The sequence below is a fragment of the Heterocephalus glaber genome, unplaced genomic scaffold, assembly GCF_053883595.1.
Source record: "Heterocephalus glaber isolate CG9 unplaced genomic scaffold, H.glaber_assembly_v1.0 deba00001687, whole genome shotgun sequence".
NCBI classification, from domain to species: domain Eukaryota; kingdom Metazoa; phylum Chordata; class Mammalia; order Rodentia; family Bathyergidae; genus Heterocephalus; species Heterocephalus glaber.
This window is the reverse complement of record NW_028258412.1, coordinates 11,438,806-11,461,228: the sequence shown is the minus strand read 5'-3', so window position 1 is coordinate 11,461,228 and position 22,423 is coordinate 11,438,806. Positions and strand designations below refer to the sequence as shown.

General features: G+C 47.7%; 1 protein-coding gene across 3 annotated transcripts in view; it reads left to right on the top strand.

The window, feature by feature from the left end:
- Cmklr1 (chemerin chemokine-like receptor 1) overlaps positions 1–17,845 on the top strand; it is a 185,699-nt gene extending 167,854 nt beyond the window's left edge. For all 3 annotated transcript variants that reach the window (XM_087198369.1, XM_087198368.1, XM_004843621.4), the window contains one exon: positions 14,363–17,845. In XM_087198369.1, the coding sequence (XP_087054495.1) occupies positions 14,366–15,481 (1,116 nt within the window). In that variant the 5' untranslated portion in view covers positions 14,363–14,365 and the 3' untranslated portion in view covers positions 15,482–17,845. The remainder of the gene's footprint in view (positions 1–14,362) is intronic.
- Positions 17,846–22,423: the final 4,578 nt, after the last annotated feature.

Sequence of the window (22,423 nt, the reverse complement as noted above, 5' to 3'; positions counted from 1 at the left end):
AGAGCAGGCTGTGGGTGGGGCTCGGAAGGGGCTCATTTGGCTCTTGGCCTGCCTAGTGGGGCTTGGTCGGGGGTCAGGGAACGCCAGGCAGGGATTTGGGGTGTTGGTTCATTTGGGGTTTTCCTGGACTGCAGGAGAGGAGGAAAGTTTGATGTGATTGCAGCCTCTCCATCCTGCTCTCTCTGGTTGGCCCCCAGAAGCCCCGACTTGTCCTATTTTCCTTTTCCACTTTACACCATGGAGCCCCTCCCCAGACCCATCACCCCTTGCACGGAGCCACACTAATCTGTCCAATGTGTCTCTTGTCACTTGGCCTGGTTCTCCAGGGATGTGGGCTGTGGCTTCACACGCATGTGTCTCCAGTGTCCGTCAGTGCTCTCAGGGCTTCAAGTCCCTCCGGCCTGGTGGTTTTAAGATGGCTCTGTGAGCCGTACCAGTGCATACATGTGCTTGTAATCTCAGGGAGACTGAGACAGGAGGGTCACAAATTGGAGCCCAGCCTGGGCAATTTAGTGACTTAGTGAGTCCCTGTCTCAAAATGAAAAATAAAACAAAAAACCTAGGGATGTACCTCAATATGAAGAAGCCTCTGGGTTCAATCCCCAGTGCCACATACATATGCACATGCACACACACACATACACACACAAAGAGAGAGAGAAAAAAAGAAAAAATGTTTCTATGTTGCTGCGTGCACCCAATAATCAGTACCCATGGCTTAATACCCCAGCAGAGGGGCTATCCCACCCCACTTTACCTGTCCCTCCCTGTGACCAGCATCCAGCATCAGCAGATGATCTGTGGCCTGGTTGTGCCCTCTGGGTCCTTGACCATTTCATGGACTTGTCTCCCATGAGCTCTCGCTTCCTTTGCAGCTCCTCGGAGGAGGAGGACTGACCTCAAAGGCAGGCGATGCCTGGGAATGCACGTCATGGGTAGGGCAGAGGGACAGAAACACTCAGCCTCCGAGTTTGTGACCTGCATCGGCCAAGTGCTATGTAGGCATGAGCGAGCCCTCTGCGGGACTGCAGGATGCTGCTCCCTTGCCTGGTCTCCTCGCTTTCCCACTTCTTGACTCAGTTTTCCTGGAATGCTTCCTTCATAAATACTGTTTGCAGTAATCCTCACTGAAGGGCTTGCTCCTGGAGGAAACAGAGGGCATTGCTGCCCCAATAATGCACTCGAATACCCCTCAGCAGGTCTCCAGGCAGGCTGTGGGGTTGCACAGGGCATCCAGGCAGTCACGGGGTCCCACAGCATGACGTGAGGTGCTGCATCCCTGCCCGGCTGCCTGGGGAGTCTCCAGGTTCCAGACCTTTCCACAGTCCAGCAGGTGTAGACTGCTTTCCTCTGTGCTTTTCATTTGTATTCCTTCGATCGATCTGCAGTTTGTCTTCTGCCAGGTTTGAGAGTTCACCTACCTGGATATCATTACCTATTCCTGCCGTTTGCCCACCTTCGTGTTGGTGTGCTGTCTATTTGGATTTGGGGGAAGGGTTCTTTGAGCATTCCACATGGCAGGCCCTTTTTGGGTTTGGAGGCTACAGTACCTTTCTCCACTGGAGACTGTGTGTGTGTGTGTGTGTGTGTGTGTGTGTGTGTGTGTATGTGTGTGTGGCCTATTATACGGAAGGGACCTGAACCCTAGAATAAGTGAGGCTTCAGGGCAGAGAGCCAGAGGCAAGACTTCTAATCACAGAAGGAACAATCAGGAGGAAGCTCAAATAGCAACATAGATGCCCCTTGACTTACAATGGAGTCAGGTCCAGATAAACCCATTGTAAGCTTAAAATCTTATAAGTCAAAAACACATTTACTACACTCAACCCACCTAATACCCTAACTTAGCACCACAGCCCCTGGAGAGTATTGGTTGTTCCCCCTCATGATTGTGGGGCTGATGCAGCTGTCACTCAATGCCACTGCCCCACATCTTGAAAGTGGATCAGACCACACACATCCCTAGCCTGGGAAAAAGCACAATTCAAAATTTGAAGTATAGCTTCTGTTTTGGACTATCATAAAGTTAAGAAATTGTAGTCCCGTGCTGTGTGCTCTAATTTCTAACGATGACAACACAGGCATTATGGGCTGCATATTTCCAAAGCCTCAGTTTCCTTGTCCATCAAAGGGCAGAATGCTTCCTGCATTGAGAGCTGTTTCAGGACAGTCTGTGACAACAATTTCTAATGTGCCAGGCGCCTGCCACATAAGTGCTCAATGAATTATGGTGCCAGAAACAGTGAAGCATGTGCTTACTGTGTGCCAGGCACTGCAATGAGGTTGCCTGGGATGAGCGTGTGTTATACAGGAGGCCTTTTGTGTGAGGGTGGCCTTAGGGACAGTGGTAGGACATGGTCAGCAGCAGAGGAAGAGGCCTGGGGAACTGGAGAGAGCGACCCGAGGGAGAACTGGCTACTGATGGAAAACCCGAAGGACACTGATTATAGCCACTGTTAACAACAACAATAATTGCCTTAGTTTTGTGCTCTACAGTGGTGCAAAATGCACTTCCTGTGCCTCCCTCAACCTCTGTGTCCTCAGCTGAAAATAGGTGCACCCGTGTTGGGACCCGGTCGGGCTGCTGCAGGGACAGGGTGGCATGTGATGTGTGAGGGGCTTGTTGCCCAGCACATAGGAAGTGCTTCCTTCATTAGTCATGGGAGCTTTCTGTGTTTCAGGCAGGGCTCTGGGCCATTCCCAAACACCCGTATTCCATCCTCACCACACCCCAGGCAGCTGGGCCTTTGGATTAGCCCCATTACACTGACACTGACACGGAGGCTTTAGAGAGAGCTACGTGATGTCCTCAGAGTCACAGAGCTCGTAGGTCGGAGGCCAGCCCTGGTGGGTGTGAAGCCACATTTAAGGCCTTTATCCCTCTGTTCCATTGTTCTTTGTTCTACAGTCATTATCAGTATATTCCAATCTCCGGACCCACCCAGGGAGCTAGAAAAGGCCTGCACTCACGCATTCATCCAATTGCTCATTCATCCGTTGTCTCATTCATCTGTTTTTCACTCACCACAGCATATTCCAGGAAGTGTAAGGTGCTCACTGGGGAAAATCAGGTGACAGGCACAGGGGACATCTCTGTAGTATTTTTGCACTTCTTTTGAGTCTGTAGTTATTTTAAAATAGAGTTATAAAAAAGAGGAGGGCAGAGGTGGCACTGTGTGATTTCTAAGGCCTGAACCTGAAGCTAGGTCACCAGAGGCCTCGATCGCTGGAACAGAGAGCCAGGGCTGCCCATGCCAAGTTTGTCACCCCAAGGCCACTCTGCACGTCAGGCTCAAGCAAGAGCATACTTTAGTTAGTAGAGTCCGAAAAACAGAACAAGACAGAAGAAAAGCTGTCAGAGCCCATAGTTTGCTCTGCCCTGAGGGTTTGGAGCAGAATTCCACCCAGCTGTTTTCCCGTGGAACTTGTAATCATATGTGCAAGGTGACCATGGTCAATAACTGCCACTTGCCCCACAGAGGTGACCAGGATGCCAGAATGGGGCCCTTGTTTGTTTCCTAGTTCACCAAATGATCGCAAACTGGATGGTTTAAACAAGAATTCATCCTCGGAAGTTCCCAAAATTAAGGTGTCTGCTGGGCCTTGTCACCCCCTCGGCTCCTCCCCACCACTTCCAGCTTCTCCTGGCTCCAGGACTCCTTGGCTTGTGGCTCCATCACTCCACCTCCGCCTGCATCTGCATGGCCTCCTCCTCACATCTCCCTCTGTCACATTCTCTTCCAGGGCCACCTGTCACTGAGTGGAGGGCCCTTCCTAATCCAGGATGACCTTGTTTTGAGATCTTGATCTTCGTTATACCCAAAAAGTACACCTTTCCCAAATAACCTCATATTCACAGGTTCTGGTGGACACATCTTTGTGGGCGAGTGGATACCACCTCACCCCTACGGGGACAAAAGGGGACCCGGTGGAACACTTCCTGGAGACAACATTTGAGGTTGGATTTTAGGGATGACTTTGAACTTGTAGAAGTAATTTCAAAGGGATTAGAAGATCCAATGCCCTGGAAATGGCAGGATTTTGGACGCTGCCATTGCGGAAGTGTGCCAGTGCAGAAAGGTTTCAGGTGTTGAGTTCAAGGTGTCTCCCACAAAGCAGAGCTCAGCGACCTTCTGTGGCCTTGACCTGAACCCAGATCTTCTGGGTTTTTCTCCGTCATGCTCACCATGACAGGAATGAGCTAGGGGACCTGGGACAGCCCCATGTAGGGGTCCTGGGGTCTGAGAAACATTAGAGACCATCTGCCACCTGCTCCTGCCTCCCAAAGGGCACTTTTTGCCCTGGTGTGCATCCTAGACCCAAGAAGTAGGGAGGTGGGAATTGTTCTTATTCCCATTTCTAGATTGTACAACTGAGGCTCCAGAGAGAGAAAGTGACCACTCAGATGAGCCTTGTGATTCCACTTTCTCCCTGGCTTCTCCTCCCACAGACCTGCAGAAACTGTCCTAGGAGAAGGTATCACCCAGACCAGCCTGGGCATTCTGGGCCGAGAGGCTTGGGGCAGGCAGCCTGGGCCCCGGAGTCAAATGGGCTGTGAGGTCAGGGTCTCAGGTGCATGAAACCGGCTCTGCGATGGATGACTCATCTTTCCCCCAGGGCTGTCTGGAGACACACAGGCTGCTCAGAGTCACCTTCCAGCCTGGGCCCTGGGGGCTGCTGTGGCTGCCGGTGAGTGAGAGTCCCAGAACTCAGCCAGATTGTCCCAAAACAGGGCGGGGGGATTCTTTGAGAGCTCAGTAAAGTGGAGCATCGAGAAGGGTGTCCCTTTAGGGTGGAGCTGGGGACCCTGGGCCATCAAGAAAGGTGTGATGGGCACAGAAAAATTTTGTAGAGAGCAACTTGGTTAAAAGCAAGAATTGGGGTCGGAGCAACCTGGATGTGAGTCTTGTCACGAGCTATTTGTGTGACATTAGCTTTATAATGGGAGCAACAGCAGTGGCACTGCTGAGGCTGTTGGAGTCTGTGAGCTCATGTAATTAAGTGTGTTTAGTACAGTGTTTGGGCTTTTGTGTGTGGACCCAATCAATTATTATTTATTACAAGGAATTAAAACCATATAAATGGCATAAGGACCAACCCAAACCAACACAGAAACATGGACAACAGCAGAGGATAAGGTCATTGCTGCTTTTCAACCTAGCAGTGTGACTCTGAGCTTCCCCGTGGCCAAGTCCAAAAGGGAAATGTGATCAGCCCTAGATCTTGGATTATCAAAAAACCCTCTTCCTCAGGGAAGCAATGCTGCTCTTTACCATGAATTTGCAGGGCATTTCTCATTGGGCAGGAGGCTTCATAAAAGACACCCGGAGGAAAGCAGTGGGCAGCATCACTGACCGAGAATCACACAGCATTGCAGTGTGGTTTTCATGTGGGAGCTGCTTGTATAGAGCTTGTGGGGAAGAGGAAGGGAACTCAGAGAAGGTGACTCAGGGAAGCTGCCTCCAGGGGAGGGTCGGGAATGTGATGAGGGTCTGGGCTCTCAGGATTCAGGGTTAGAGCTTAGAGTGCCAGAGCCAGAACTTGTTAAGCTGTCAGGGAAACAGGAAGTCCGAGCCTTTTCACCTGGGGTCTTTGGAAGATTCTGAAGTCAGATTTCCTAGCTGTGTGGTGTCAGGCAAGTGACTTCACTTTCCTGGGCCCATTTTCTTCCCTACAAACTGGAACTGTTCTTGGAGGGTGATATACAGTTATACATCTTTTTTCATGAGGAAATTTACAATGTACAGTCGGCAAAGGATTTATTATCATTGCACACAGGGCTCCCACTACCTTGAGGGGGTGATCTGTACCCCCCATTTGAGGGATGAGGAGCCTAGGGCTTAGAGAAGCAAAATCCTTGCCCTTGTCCTTCCTATCCTGCGCATGAGCCCAGATCTGGGACACAGGTGGGCAGGGATGGGCTGGCCCTCGGGCCTCCAGATGGCCTTCTCGCCTCTGGGCAGGCAAAGGGGAGTTAAGAGTTGAAGCCTGAGAAATCAATGATGATGATGATGATGATGATGATGATGATCATAATAATAAATAATGACAGCAATAGAGTCCTGGTCCTGGAACAGGCCCTGCCCAAGCACAGCCCACCCCCTTATGTAGGGAGTCTATATCTGTGCATTCAACCAACCATGGATTGAAAATATTTTGGGAAAAAATTGTTACCATACTGAACACGTATAGACTTTTTCCTGTGATTTTTTTGGTCCTTAAATGATCCTCTATAACAACTATTTCCATAAATGCACATGTGTTGGGGATATGAAGTCAACCGGAGATAATTTAAAGTACATGGGACACGTGGTAAATGGGCAATATGTGCACATATGGAAATGTCATAGTCACATCTATTAATCTGTGCAGTCAATGCATCAATGCATGTGAATAAAATAGTTCAAAGATTTTTAAATGGGAAGACATACACAGGTTAAAGGCAGATAATATAGTTTGGTTTTTTTTTGGTACTGACTGGGGATTGAACTTGGGACCTTGTGCTTGTGAGGCAGGCAGCAGAACCACTGAGCTAAATCTCCAGCCCTACTATTTTTGATAAGTGGAGGATTTGGGGGTCCCCAGGGGGCCCCTGGAACCCATTCCATTTGCATATGAAGGGACAGTTGTACCTTACATTTGACCTTCAGTCCTTGCAACCATCTTGCGGTGTAGGGACTGTTACCTATTTTACAGATAAGGCATTCGTGGTACAGTGAAGGTCGCAGCCCTGCCAAGGTCACAGGGGAGTTCCATAGACTCAGGACGTGGGACTCAGCCAGGTCTGCTGTTCTGCCTGGGTTGTGATAGAAATGGGCTCAGATACTCTTAAGTGAAATAAATAGGACACACATGTGTAAATACCGAATGGTTTCTCTGGTGTGAGAAACTGAAAGTGTAAGTAAGGACTAAATGTATAATAGGTAATGTGAAATAGGAAGAAAAGGGGCAAAGGGGAAGGAAGTGGGAGGGCTAGGGGAAAGGATAGAAGGGAATGGGATTAATATGAGAAAATGGAAAAATAGGAACAAAATCTGTGTAAATAGGGAGGACTGGAGGGGTTGAAGGGAGGGCCGGGCAAGGGTGAAAAATAAGAACCAAGAGAGATTATGTAAAGGTGCAAATTTCCAATGATGAATGTCATTATATTGTATACCTAAAATGTACCAATGATTAGAATGAATAATCGATAATGCAAAATAGGAAGAAAAGGTCCAAAGGGGTAGGGGTAGTGGGAGGGGCAGGGGAAAGGAAAGAAGGGAAAGGAAAAAATGATGAGAAATGGAAAAAATGGAAATAAAGTCTTTGTAAATAGGGAAGGGTGGAGGGCGTGAAGGGAGGGCTAGGAATGGGGAAAAAATAAGAACCAAGATGCATGATGTAAAGGTACAATTCCCAATGAGCAATGTAATTGTGTTGTATACCTACAATGTACCAATAAAGAATTTAACAACAACAAAAAAAACCAAAAACAAAAACAAAAACAAACAAACAAACAAAAGAAATGGGCTCGGGTCAGTGGCTGTGCGTGGGGACAGAGCAGGGGCTGGCGGCAAAGCTCAGACTGGGGCCCTCTCCTTTCCTCTCTCCTGGACTGCTGGAGGGGTGCTCGCTCCTAGAGAGGAAATGACCCACTCAGTTCCCAGTGCAGGGAGAAGGAAAGAGAGGACGTCAATGTCAACCTGTGCCAGCCCTGCTTGGCATGGAGGAAATGACGCATGGAGGAAATGAGGCAGCCTCTGACCTCACGCTGCTCGAAGCCCAGCCAGGGCCCCAGACATGAGCGGCATTACCCACCCAGGGCAGCATCTCTGCAGACGTCACTACTGCGTCTGAATCCACCTGCACCCCACCCCCACTGCCCATGACTGGGCCCGGGCCTGGGGAGACGCCTGGGGCGCTCTTCCTCTGCCTGCCGCTCTCCACTGGCTTAATCCACACTGGTCCTTCACAGTTCGGCTCAGATGCCACCTTCCCCAGGAAGCCTCAAACTCTCAGGCTTGTCACAGCCCCTTTCTGAGTGTCTGGGGCCCTCCAGGCTTGATGGCCCTCACCATCTCTCTGTGTTGTGCCTGTGAATTCCTGGTGGGAAGGGACCCTAGAAAAGCCATCTCCTCACCCCCTATGCCTGCAAAACCCAGCACAGGGAACGTGGACACGGTCACTTCATCCTCTGGGATGCACTTAGTGGTGGTCATCAGCTTGCATGGATCACAGTTTCGGAGGCAATGGGCACAATGGTTGAGTCCAGGCTCCACAGATCCACTTCAAATCCCTGCTTCCCTACTCCCCGTCTGCGTGCTCAGCCGAGGGGCTTGGTCTCCCTCAGCCCCAGGGTAGCCTCTTCTGGGTTTAAAGTGAGTCTATCTGGGTTGAGTGCTCAGCGCAGTCCCGGGCCCATGTCAGATCCCAGCTCTGTCCTCTACTCCAGTCAAGTCTCCCCCAGTCACAGGAGGGCAGCTCACCCCAGTGTGTCTGTCTTCCTTTAAATTCCAGTGCCCTTGGGGCCACCTCTGGGGACGCCTCTGGAATATTCTCTGGGCCTTCTGGGTGGGCTGGCACCTCAGGGGCAATGCTGAGCCCTTGAGCTCAGATTCCTCAATGGGATTTTTCAATTGGTTTTATTTAATAAAAGAAAAAGATGACCTTTCTGTAATAAAGCTTAACCTCAGGTCTATAAAGAGCAGTACTGAATTTAGGGGCAGGAAGCTGGGATTATTTATAAGGAAGCATCGATTGGCGGTTGGGAGCCAGTTTGGAGAGCTTGGGTGGCGCAAACTGCATGCACTCTGGTTGATCAGAGCTCTGGTTTCAAATTTGCTCATCATTTGTGCACCGCTGGGCAGTAATGAGTCGCTCCTATTTATTAAGGACTTACTCTATGCTAGCATCCAGATAAATGCTCCACATTCCTGATAACTAAGTTCTCTCAAAACAAAATTTCTTTTGCAGGATGTGGTGGAACATGCCTCTAATCTCAGCACGCAGAGAAGCTGAGAAAGGAGGATCGTAAGTCGGAGTCCCACTTGGGCAATTTAGCGAGATTCTGTTTCAAAATAAAAAGATAAAAAGGACTGGGGATGTAGCTCAGTGTAAACAGCTTGGGTTTGACCCCTGGTATGGGAAAAAGGTTTTTGCTGAGTAAAATTGAAAAATCTTACATGTTTAAGGTATAAAACATCATGCTTTGAAATGCATTTTATATTAGCACAAGTCAAAAATACTCTTCAACAAAACATGGTCAGCACCAGACAGATTAAACAGTTAAGTGAACACCATTCTAGACAATTTCTTGATATCTCTACATATTAATGCATTTTTGAAAAGAAAATATTGGCAATGCCTTACGTACTGTTTTATAACCTGTGATCTCACTTAATGCAGTGAAGCAGACACCTCTGTGCCTCAATAAATTCATGTCAGCATCATGATCTCTTGATGATATAATTAGTAACTTTTTTCAGCCCTTTGTCACCCTCCCTGATAACCCTTCCCCTCCCCCTTCTTCTCTTCCTCTGGTCTAATAGTAGTCTTCTTTCTACTTTCATGTCATCTCTTTTAGCTTCCACATATTGGGGAAACTTGTGTTACTTATCTTTCTGACTGTAGCTTATTTCACTTAATACGATAATCTCCAGTTCTATCCATTTTCCTGCAGCTGTCATAATTTCATGCTTCTTTACAGCTGAGTAATACTCCCAATGTGGTACAATAAACGTGTGTAGATGTACCACATTTTCTTTATCCATTCATCTGTTGATGGGCACCGAGGCTGGTTCCATATCCTGCTGTATATTGTGCCACAATAAACATGGGTATGCAGGGTATGCAGGTATCCTTTGTTGACTTTAATTCTTTCAGGTATGTAACAGAGCGGCTGGGTCAAATGGTATCTTTATTTTCAGTTTTCTGAGGAACCTCCATACTGATTGCTTTAGTGGCTGTACTAATTTACATTCCCACCAGCATGGTAGAAAGGTCTCCTCCCCCACCCCCATCCTTGCCAGAATTTATTGGTTTCTTTTTAAAAAAGTTTTTGTTTTGTTTTGTTTGTATTCTTGATGACAACCATGCTTACTGGGATGAGATGGAATCTCTGTACTTTTGTTTTACATTTCTCTAGTGGCTAAAGATGTTGAACAGTTTTTCATATACTTATTATACTTATTGGCCATTTATGTATTTACTTCTTCTTTTGAGAAGTGTCTTTTGCCCATTTATTGATGTTTTAGTGTCAAGTTTTTTGAGTTTTTTATATATCCTAGATATGACTCTTCTGTCAGACGAATAACTGGGCAAGACTTTCTCTTTTCGCTCTGTCGATTGTTTCCCTTGCTGTGCAAAAACTTTTAAATTCGATGTCGTCTCATTTTGTTCATTTTTAGTACTATTCTGGGCTACTGGAGTCCTATTCAGGAAGTCTTTGCCTGTACCTATGGCTTCAAGTGTTCCTTCCATACTTTCTAATAGCAGTTTCCATGTTTCAGGCATTATCCTTAGGTTTTTGGTCCATTTTGAACGGATTTTTATGCAGGGTAAGAGATAAGGATCTAATTTCAATCTTCTACATATGGATATCCAGTTTTCTCAGGATCATTTGTTGAAGAGGCCGTCTCTTCTCCACTGTACATTTTTAACACCTTTTTCCAGAGTCAGGTGGCTGTAGTTTGTATTTGTTTCTGTGTTCTCTATTCTATTCCATTGGTCTACGTGTCTATTTTTGTGCCAGTACCATGCTGGTTTTTTTTTTGTTGTTGTTTTTTACCATGGTTTTGTAGTATAATTTGAAATCAGGAATTGTGGTGCATCCAGCCTTGCTTTTGTTGCTTAGGATTGCTTTGGATATTCAGGGTCTTTTGGGTTTCCATATGAATTTTAGGATTCTTTTTTTCTGTCATTGATATTTTGACGAGGATTGTATCAAATCTGTAGATTGTTTTTGGTTATATGGTCCTTTGAACATTATTAAATCTGCTGTTCCGTGAACATAGGAGGTCTTTCCATCTTCTACTGTCTTCTTCAGTTTCTCTCTTCAATGCCATGAAATTTTTATTGTAGACGTTTTTCAACTCCTTAGTGATTCCTGTGTATTTTTGAACAGAATTGCTTTCCTGGTTTCTTTCTCAGCTAGTTCTTTACTGATTTTTAAATATTTTTTCAGCTATAGCTTTTCTGCGCATTTATTATAAGACCCCAACAGTGCTTTATTTTCTCTTTTCAACGTCCTGCTCTGCAGCTTCCTTGGCTCTCTTTGCCAAGATGCCAAAGAGCTGGGCGTTGGCACGGGCCATGCCCAGACTGACGAATGCCTTGAAGTTTTTCTCCTCCTTCTCCTGAGATGCCTTCAGTTCTTAAATTGACTCTGTGAAGTAACTATTCTCATTTTAGAAGCACTTTTTTTTTTGGTACGGGGGATTGAACTCCGGACCTTGCGCTTGTGAGGCAGGCGCTGGAACCACTGAGCTAAATTCCCAGCTTCATTTTAATGATAAAGAAACTGAGGATCAGAGAGGAGAAATCATGTGCCAAAAGCCACACTGCTGGGTGGTGGCCAGGACTGGGTTTGAACCTTGCAAATGATGACTGCCTCGAAGACCTCGCATGCTTATAAAGGCTTCAGGGTACCAGTTTGTTCTTCCATCCATTGAGAAAATACCCCAAAAGGTGTCAGGAGGCCTGAAGGCAATGCCAGTCCAGCTGTCCACAAGGGAGATGTTCAGTGGCTGTCTTTATGTCCATCTCTACACCAGACCACTGTGACAGCAGGGCCTGTGTCTCATTGATGGCACCCTCAGGGCCAGAATATGCCCAGCGAAAATGCTACTATACTGGTAACTGACCAATCCCTATGACTACCTGCTTGAGGGGTACAGCAAATGATAAAAGACAAAGACAATTTTTCAGATAAATGAGGGGCTGGGAGGTCAATGCCTCATGTTAGGCAAGAACAAAAGACTCTCCAAGCTTGCCGCTATTTACTGAGTACACATAAGCAATCAGAGGGGGTGGTGAGTGACTCAAGGAACAGCAATGGTGGTTGCCAGGGGCTAGTAAAAGAAGAACAAAGCATTCTTGTAAGGATTGAATATGTTAATAGGGAACCTGAGTCTTTCCCTAAAGTGGGACTTTAACCTCTACTGCATTGTTCTGAAGAGTCAGGTTCTCAGATGTTATCTTGCCCTGTGAGCCTCAGGGCTTTATGGGTCTTCCCTCTGCCAGAGTACTGCTGCTTTCTCTGATTCTCATTTTCCACATTTCCTATATCAAAAGCAATAACAGATGCCTGAAAGAGGCCCCGAGAAGATGAAATAACATGAAGCAATTAAATAAAGTTCCTTGGCACCCACAGGTTTTTGAGGTCATCTCTTTGGTCTTCTCTGTGCCCAGCCCTGCCTGGCACTCTCCGGTCCTGCCCTGGTGCACATTAGCATGGAGCCTTGCATGCTCTCTCCTCTGTGTCTTCCCTGTACCCAGCCCCTTAGGTTCTCCTAAGATCCTGGGGGAGGGAACTGTTGGGATAAGAGTCTGGCTGATGATCTAGGTCAAGCCAGTTGATCTGGGTTCAAGGGGTCTGCAACTTCCCAGCAGGATGATCTTGGCTGATCACACTCCGCTACTCTGAAATTCTGCTTCCTCCTCTATCAAATGGGAATAACTTCAATAGCTCCCATTTCTGGCTCTGAGCCCCTTCAGCTCTCTGGTTCTTAGAACTGGATTTACCTGATCCCCTTCTTTCCTGCAGGTGTCACCAGCTGTGCACAGGGACTGATTGGCCAAGGACCCACATTTGAGTATTCCGGGCACCACAACAGTGAATAGTGAGGGACTCTTGTGGTCAGAACTCATGTCTCCAGAGGGGGCCAGTGACCACAGATGGGGTAGCAGCAGGGGGGAGGGACACTAGCAGAGCTGTCCCCTGGGCTTTGGAACCATGGGTTGGAACCCAGTTTGTAGCACCATATCTCTCTCCCTCATTGCACTTAGCACTGTTGGAATCCTTCCAGTATTTGAGGGATTTTTGGTGAATAATTGCCTCCCCTCACTGTACTGTAGGGAAACAGAGGGTCCCAAAGAGACAGAAGAGATGGTTGTCAAGAGGAGAAACTGACAATTGGGTTTGAATCACATTTCAGCCTTTTCCTAGACAACCGACTTCAGCTCTCTGTGCCTCAGTCTCCTCATTTTAAAATTGGGGTTCATAACCTTACTCACCGAGTAGTTGTGAGGACTGAACAAGTTTATATATGCCAAGTACTAAGAATAGTGCCTGTTGCCAACATAAAAACACAAGAAATAATCTCAATAAAACACAATAGGTTGGGTGTGGTACCTCATGTATTGAGGAGGCTGAGGCAGGAGGATTGCTGTGAATTTAAAGCCAGCCTGAACTACATAGCGAGACCCTGTTTCAAAAAATGTATACAACCCTTGTTCTTTACATCAGTTTTATAAATGTAATTATGAGCTGTCCTGTGTTTTAAGAAAATCTTGTTACTTTAGAGAATTAGATTTTCCTTCCATATCAACGTGATACATTTTCTTTTGAAAAGCACTTCAAAGAGCCTTTTTAATTATGAGCAGTTCAGTCCCACAAACAAGAATTTTAACAATTGTGTTTTAGAATCCCTTTACAACCTGTTCAGATACTTTATTGGTTTTAAAAAATCTAGTCATTTATTTAATTTATTTTCTTTTCAGTTTGTGGCTCAGAATGGCTTTAAAGTCACTATGTAGCCCCTCCAATTTGTGGCAATCCTCCAACCTCAGGCTCCCAAGGGCTGGGATTGTAGGTGTGGACCACGCTGCCCGGACAATCTAGAACAAAGGAAAAAATGTTTGCCATCCCAAGTCCTTTTGCATCCAAGATATTTATCTAAATGAAAGTAGGGGAGAGAAAGGGTAGAGTAATGCTTTTCCAGTCCCAAGAGACTGTAGCTAGGAGCTGAAGGAGTCCCCAGGGGCAAACCTCCCTTTCATTGCATATAAAATTCTATGCCAGAATAGTAGTGCTGAGCAACTTTAGTGATGACCCAGGAAGAGAGCAGTTTTAAACTGTTCACGTAGATTGAGATTGAAGAGAAATTCCATACACCAAGACATATTGTCTTTGTATTCACTTTAAGAACCTATGAATACTTGGCTTTGTTTTAACTGATTACTCAAATGATTTAATAAACATTTACAAGCAAAAAAAAAAAAAAAAAAAAAGAATAGTGCCTGTCATCTAGGAAGTGCTGGAGAGGTGTCCGTTAAATAAAATAGCAACACAGGAAGTGGTTAAATCATCACACCAGCCTCACCAGAGCCAGTAAGGACAGGTTGGTTAACTTCTTCCCCTGCTGATCCCTATCTTGCTTTACAGAAAATGGAGGATGGATATTACAATGATTCTGTCACCTATGATGATGACTACCTGGATGGTTTTGACTCCATCATGATCTTGGAGGAGTCTTCTCCCCTGGAAGGCAGGATAGCCAGGATCTTCCTGGTGGTGATCTATACCATCATCTGCTTCCTTGGGATCTTGGGCAACGGCTTGGTGATAGTCATTGCCACCTTCAAGATGAAGAAGACGGTGAACACGGTCTGGTTCCTCAACCTGGCTGTGGCAGATTTCCTGTTCAATGTCTTCCTGCCCATCCACATAGTCTATGCTGCCATGGACTACCACTGGGTGTTTGGGACAGCCATGTGCAAGATTAGCAACTTCCTGCTCATCCACAACATGTACACCAGTGTCTTCCTGCTGACCATTATCAGCTTTGACCGCTGCATCTCTGTGCTCCTTCCTGTCTGGTCCCAGAACCACCGCAGCGTCCGGCTGGCCTACGTGGCCTGCATGGTTATTTGGGTGCTGGCTTTCTTCTTGAGTTCCCCATCCCTCATCTTCCGGGACACAGCCAATCTGGATGGGAAAATATCCTGCTTCAACAACTTTAGCCTGTCCGCACCTGGGTCTTCCTCCTGGCCTGTTCACTTTCAACTGGACTCTGTGGGGCACAGCCGGCAGCTGGTGGTGACTCTCACCCGCTTTCTCTGCGGCTTCCTGGCCCCTGTCTTTGTCATCACAGCCTGCTACCTCACCATCGTCTGCAAGCTGCAGCGCAACCGCCTGGCAAAGAACAAGAAGCCCTTCAAGATTATTGTGACCATCATCATCACGTTCTTCCTCTGCTGGTGCCCCTACCACACACTCTACCTTCTGGAGCTCTACCACAAGGCCATACCTGGTGTTGTGTTCAGCCTGGGTTTGCCCCTTGCCACTGCCATCGCCATTGCCAACAGCTGCATGAACCCCATTCTGTATGTTTTCATGGGCCAGGACTTCAAGAAGTTCAAGGTGGCCTTCTTCTCCCGCTTGGTCAATGCTCTGAGCGAGGACACTGGCCACTCCTCCTATCCTAGCCACAGGAGCTTTACCAAGATGTCCTCAATGAATGAGAAGTCCTCAATGAATGAAAAGGAGACCAGCATGCTGTGAGTTTCCCTGAGAAGTCCTTAGTGGGCAATCCCAACCCAGGGCTGCCCCAGGACACCCCAAGCCCAGTGTACTTTGCTTGGGGGGGGACCCTACTTCAAGCTGGGAATCCAGCACAGGGAACCTCTTTCTCCAGTGGGGTGGTGGACAGAGCCTATCATGTCGCTCACAACCTTGGGCCTGCAATCTGTGCTTGCTGGGAGATGAACCTTGGCCGATTTGAGACCAACAAAGAATTCTCCAATGCACTGCCATGAACTGGGATCAGCACAAGGCTGTGGGATGAAGCTACCTACTTTGTACCCCAGAAGTGTCACACTCTGTGAGGTCCCTAATGGGCACAGGAGAGGTCAAAGCAAATCCAGTGTGATACAGTTCACACTTCACCCCTTATACCTGCATCAGTAGTCAGCCAGAAAACTCCACTCTTCCAGCCATTCCTCTGGGCTTAAGGAGTGTGAAATGCATAGCTACGTGGGACAGGAAGATGACATCAGCCCATGAACTTTCAAGACCACGAACCTAATGCTCAGATGAGCTGGGAAGACAGAGACTATGTGGGCTCTTTGTAAGAGCAAGACAAGGGGGTCCTGTAAATAGGACTTGGGGCTTGGTGGGGGGGTCAGGAATGGTAAAGGCAGAGCAAAGATCCCCCAAAGGTCACGGACACGCAGCACCTCACCCCAGAACTTCACAGAGCAATGGTGCTTTGGCCTTAGGTGCTATAGGGCTATGGGTGGTGCCATACCCCTGCCCTAGCTCTGCTCCCATCTGGTAAGGGTTACCTGGGGCAGCTGGACAGCGTCACTAGCAGTTGCCACCTGTCACAAGGTTTCTTCCTTCCTTCTCCAATCCACTCAGCTCTGGCTGGAGGTGCTTAGAATAAAACCTTCTTGGGGTGGGTGAGGAGGGGGCAGGGCTTTCACTTTTCTCCCTTTGCCTCCAAGGCTTGTTGGAGACTGGTCCGAAGCACAGCTTTGGGAAGCAGACTGGGAGCATCTCCTGAGGGAGGGGGTGTCCCAGGGTGACCACAGCCTGGGGTCCGATTCCTTCAACCATGCTCCTGAGATAAGACACCAAGCATTCATGTACGGCCCTGTGCCCTGGCTCTTCTCATCTGAACCAGACACTTCCTGCTGCAGGGAATGGCATCGTCTATTCACAAACGACAAAGCTGAGGCTCTAAGGCCCAAAGTAACTTACCTCTCATCACACATAGCGAATCAGGGGCAGAACTTGTCTGGCTCCAGAGATTTCATTCTCTTATTAAGAACTTAATCTGTTGAGACCATTCCAAACCAGAATGACAGCCCACATTTATTTAGCACTTTCCATGTATTATCTCATTTATTCCTCACAGCAACTCTAAGTTAGGTACAAGGATTATTTCCCTCTTACCTATGAGGAATCTGAGGCTCAGAGAGATTAAGTAATTTCCCCAAGGGCACCTAGCTAGTCTCTGCCAGAGGCTGGATTGGGACTTCAGTTTGCCTGGCTCAAATGAGGCTTCAGAGTCAGGAAGCAACTAGAGAGGGTGGAGTTTTAACTATGACTATTGATTCTTCAGCAGATGGGTGTGAACACCTTAATGGCATTTAAGCAGTTCTGCAAGTAGTTTTCAAAATGATCCAACATATACAGAAAAGGCATTTGGCCTCCAGCTCCCTTGACGCCCATGAACATTGCTTCACCCCAGGGCTCCCATTCTCAGAACCCTCTGAGGTCTCCAGGAAAGGGGGTTGGAGGCAGGCTTGGCAAGAGAGGCAGCCTCTGCGGGCCAGGGCCTTCTGGCCCCTAAGTGTCCACATTCTGTTCTCTTCCAAGTTCCCTCGTTGCTAAGCCAATTCTCCAACAGGATGCAAGGAACAGATGTAATGTCCACCTCTCGCCGGGCCAGTCGCTGAGCTGCAGGCTGTTTGGAATCACACTTCATTAAAGGACAGACTGTTCCTTCCTTGTTGGGTCTTGATAGTTATGACAAGGCGGTTCTGAGCGGACACAGTCTGGGGACTTGATTGCTTCAAGGAGTCTGTACTTGCTCCATTTGAGAGCAAAGATGGCCTGTAGTCCCACTATCCCTTCCCTAGCTTTCAGATGAAGCAACTGAAGCACAAGACAGCATCACATTTGTCCCAGGTCACAGAGTCATCTGCGACTTGGAGATGATGGGGCTCCTCCTGGGCTTCCTGGCAGGCCAGGCCAGGATGGGGAGCCAGGAATTCGTGCTGTCATCGGAAAAGCTGATAAACAGGAGCACAATTCAAGCCTGCTGTTTTCCTCCTCCCTCTTTCTGGCTGCTACACCAGTGTCCCTGTTCTGACTGCAGTTTACTGTCAAGTATTAAATGCAACCATGACATCCCCGTCAGTCTTGTCCCCTTATGTTCTTATGAGCATCTTCACGGGTCACATGTGTACCATCCCTGCAATTTGCAGAATGTATTGCCCAAGGTCATCCCATAGGCAGCCAACATGCTCAGGCCCTGGACACCATTTCTTTGGGCCCAGGACCCAGCTATGGCACCCAGCGCTGCTTCTGGTTGGGGTGAATGAGCCAAAGGGGCATGGGAACAAGAGGCAGAGGGACAAGAAGAGAGGATGGTATTTAAGGATGGGGTACCGAGCAGAAAAGAACCAGAGCACGATGTGGAAGGAAAGGGACTTGGCATTTTCAAGCATCTGCTGTGTGTCAGTCCAAACATCCTTACCTGTGATTGGCCCCCTGGAAAGAGGACCGCCACAGAATAGTGACAGAGGCTCAAGGGGGAAATGTCGCCTGCCCAAAGCCTCGTGGCTATGTTGTGAGGCAGCAGAAGAGGCCTGGGGATTTCCAACCTCCTGTTCCCCATATTGTGGACTTTGGGGAATCTGCACTTTCGGAAAATTTCCACTACTTATTTTTATTTTCTTAGCAATCAAGCATACAAAAATGTGGTGGCTTACTCCAAGATAACACAACGAGCCTCAGCAGGTAAGGGACTCAGCCAGGCCTCCAACTCCCACGTGTGTGCTCAGGCAGCTCCAAGATCCACCCATTAACCTACCCCAACACCCACCCACCAATTTGCCCCGGCTTCTACCCACTCATCCACTAATCTCAATACCCTCCTACCCACCCACTCACCCCAGCACCCATCCAACTATCCACTCACCCCAATAGCCAACCACTCACTCCAACACCCACCCAGTCATCTACCCCAATACTCACTCAACAACCTACCCACCCATCCGGGCACATAACCATCTATATCAGTGATGGGAACCTTCCAGAGACCAAGTGCCAAACTGCAATCCAAACCCCACTTACTGATCACCAAGTGCCAACACTGCAATAAACCTGATTACTGAGGTTTTAATTTGGAAAAAACAACGCATACATTCGCATCTTTCGTCTTAAAAACACAAGAACATGTGTGCCATAGATTTGCCACCACTGATCTATATATTCACCCATTCATCCACTGCCTTAAAATATATCTGATACCTACTCTTTGCCAGGCACTGTGGTAGGTATTGAGGCCACAGGGCTAAGACACACACACAGTCTCTGTCCTCATGATCTTCTCCATTGGCTGGTGGGATGGACAGCTAAAAATCAAAAATAAAAAGCAACCCATACACAGCCCCAATGGAAAGTAGTCACAGTGAAGGGCTACACTCTTATTACTGAAGGACCGGAGCCTACTCAGAGGCCAAGGAAACTTCCTTGTGGGAGAGAAACTTTGCAGCAATGTGGAGGATGGATAGGCATCGATTTGGTGGGGAGTGGAGGAGCGCGGTGCTCTGAGGGGACAGCGTGGGCAGCTATGAAGAAGCAGGAAGGAGCAATGGTTCCAAGTGGCCGAGGGGGATGGGGTGGCAGTGAGTGAGGAGGGTGAAGATAGAACCAGAGAGTGGGGATGCCTGTCTTGAGTCACAGGGAGCCACATGCAGGGCTGTGACATGACCAGACCTGTGTCCCGAATCAATGGCCCTGGACGCTTTGAGGAGGACCAACTGGAAAGGGCAAACGAGGAGGCCAGGAGGCCTCTGCAGCCTTGCTGAGGCACTGCGATCCCTGGACAGGACAGGTGAAGGCAGAGCTTGAGAGAAGTAGGCTATGGGGGAGGTATTTAACAGCTCTCCCAGCTTCCTCAGGGGAGCAGTTGGTGGGAAACCAACCCAGGGCCATTTCTGCTATACAGAGGTCTCATTGCACTGCTTTATTGATGGAAATTAATTGAAAATATTATTCAAATTTATCTCCCAATGCACAATTATATTTCTCAGGGGAGCCCTCTGAGTACATAATAAAGCTCCATAAATAATACATATATTAACATAAGAGGAGCAGAGGCAAATTCATGCTGAAGTTGCGGGTGGTGGCTGAGGGAATTTATGCAGATGAGACTCCAAATGCTTGGAGTTGAGGTTTAACCTTGGGCATCACCTGAGTTCTGTCCTGGGAGAATTTCCAGAAGCATCTCCATGCTGGAGGAGACCAGCTGCTGGTCTACACATCTGGTTAGCAGGCAGGTGGGGATGAGGGGACAGCTGGTAAAGGGAGGGGCAGCGGTCACCTGAGCTGGGAGGTTTCACAATGAGAACACCAAGAATGGCACGGGGAGAAGGAGTGAACATCGACTGAGCATGCGCAAGCCCTTCAGCCTCCCCCATCTCGCCGACACGTCACAAGGTCCTTTGTGGTAGGGCGTATTGCTCTCCCCAGAGCAGACGAAGAAGCTGAGGTTCAGAGAGGGGAAGTGACTTGCCCAAAGCCACAGAGTCTGGGTCTTAAGCCCTGTCTGCCTCAAAAGTTCTTGCTGTTTCCCCAGCAACTTGCAAACAGAAATCTGTCCTCTGAAGAGACACTTCCTGGTGGGAGGATGACAAGCTGTACTTTCTCCCCACTGTCATATCTTGAGGAGGAGGAGATGATGGAGGAACATGAAGGATTACCATGTCCTTTGCGGGGAGAAAATGGTATCTGATGGGCTGGTCACTTCCTCACAGCCTTGGGCATCTGAGGGTCTTGCAGTGTGGGAGAGATCTTACTCCATCAGGGCATGCCTTCCTGCACCCCCGTTTGGTTTGGGGACCACCTGCATCACCGACTGCTATGCAGTGAGAGGTGGGTGAAATGCTCGTATCCATTGCTGTTAAAAGCTTCATCGTCCTACAGCCCTGGGAATTCACCAATCTGTCCTCTTCACTTTTCAGTTTCTTGGCCCGGGCTTTGGCATTGTTCTGCCCTGAGAGGCCCTGCCCCGGCTCTGGGGCCACTGAAGAGTCTTCAGCAGAGTCTACTGAAGGAGAAGGAGAAGGCAGTCTCAGAAAGGACAAACTCGCCCAGCGGTTACCCCAGCACTGCTTCACCTTTTGCCCCAACTCAAAGGCCTTTTATGTTTCTGACACAGGAATGGGATAGAGTGGAGCTTGAATCCCAGCTCCACTGTCTACAGCAGCTGGGGACCCCAGCCAAGCTTATTCAACACCTGTGAAGCCTCTCATTTTTCATCTGTAAAATGGGTTTGATAAGAGTTTGCAGCTTGCAGCATTGCTGTGAAGATCAAATGCGAAGCCTCCTGTTAGCATTTAGTCTTTGTTCATCCGCCCCCTTACTGGTCTCCCCACTTTCATCTTTGTTCTTTCCACTCAGTCTTCAGTGTGGAGCAAGATTAGCTTCCATCACTGTACTAGTCAGCTTTCCACTGCTGGGACAAAATACCCAATACATGCAACTTAAAGGAGGAAATATTTATGAGGTGTGATCATAACATGTGGTGAATGTTTAAATTTTTAAAAAATTATGACAGGAAAAGATACATTGCCATTAATTTAAACACACTTACCTCATTGTGCTTGCAGTTCTCAAAGTCCTCTTTCATAGTAACATTTTAAAATGTGATAAAATAATTTGGTGAATGCTGCTGCCATTGGCCAAGTGTCATCCAGTGGAAAGGAAGGCTTATAAAAACATTACAGTGTGTCCTCATCCACCTTATTCACTGGATCTGGTAGTATGTGACTTCTGACTCTTCCCCAAAGTCAAAATGACCATGAAAAGTAAATGTTTTGAATCAACTCAGGACCTCAAGGCAGCCACAACAGTACAACTAAAGATACTCACTGCAGAACTGCTTCAGAAGTGGCAAAAATGATGAGATAAGTGTTTTTGAAGATTAGAAATATTTTGCGGGAGATTAATGGCAATGTGTCTTTTACTGTTATACTGTTCTGAAAAATTTAGGCATTCACAATGTTTTTCAGTCATACCTTGTATTTTGGCTCACAGTTTCAGAGGCTTCAGTTCATGGTCAGGTGGTTCCACAGCAAAAGCATCATGGCAGGAGTCTGTGGCAAAGGAGGGCTGCTCATCTCATGGCAACCAGGAAGCAGAGAGCAGGGGAAGAAGGCAGAGAGAAAGAGAGGAAGGGGCTGGGGACAGGATATATCCTTCAAAGATGTACCCTCATCAACTTACCTCCTCCAAGTCTGCCTCATTTCCTAAAGGACCATTCCGCTATGAATTCATCAGTGAATTAATCCTTTAATGAGGTCAATGTCCTCCTGATCCAATCACCTCTCTATGCCCCACCTCTGAACATTGCTTCACTGGGGACCAAGGCCTTAACACATGAATCTTTTGGAGAAGCTTCATATTTAAACCATATAATCACAGAGTACAATCTAATCCCCTGCGATGGCTCACTGAATCCCACAGAACTGGCCCTGCTTCCTCCTTCTCTGACTTCATCTCATGCTCTTCTCCAGCCAGGCAAGCCAGAAAAGATCTCAAGGACAGACCAGATAAACAACACAACACTCTGGAGAGTGCTCCCAGCTCAGGGCTTTGCACTTGTGTCCAGCTCTAGCTCTACTCTGCCTCTGTCTTTTGCAGGACGGCTTCCTCCACCTCTGTTAGGTCACAGCACAGATGTCACCTCCTCAGAGAGGCCATGTTAAG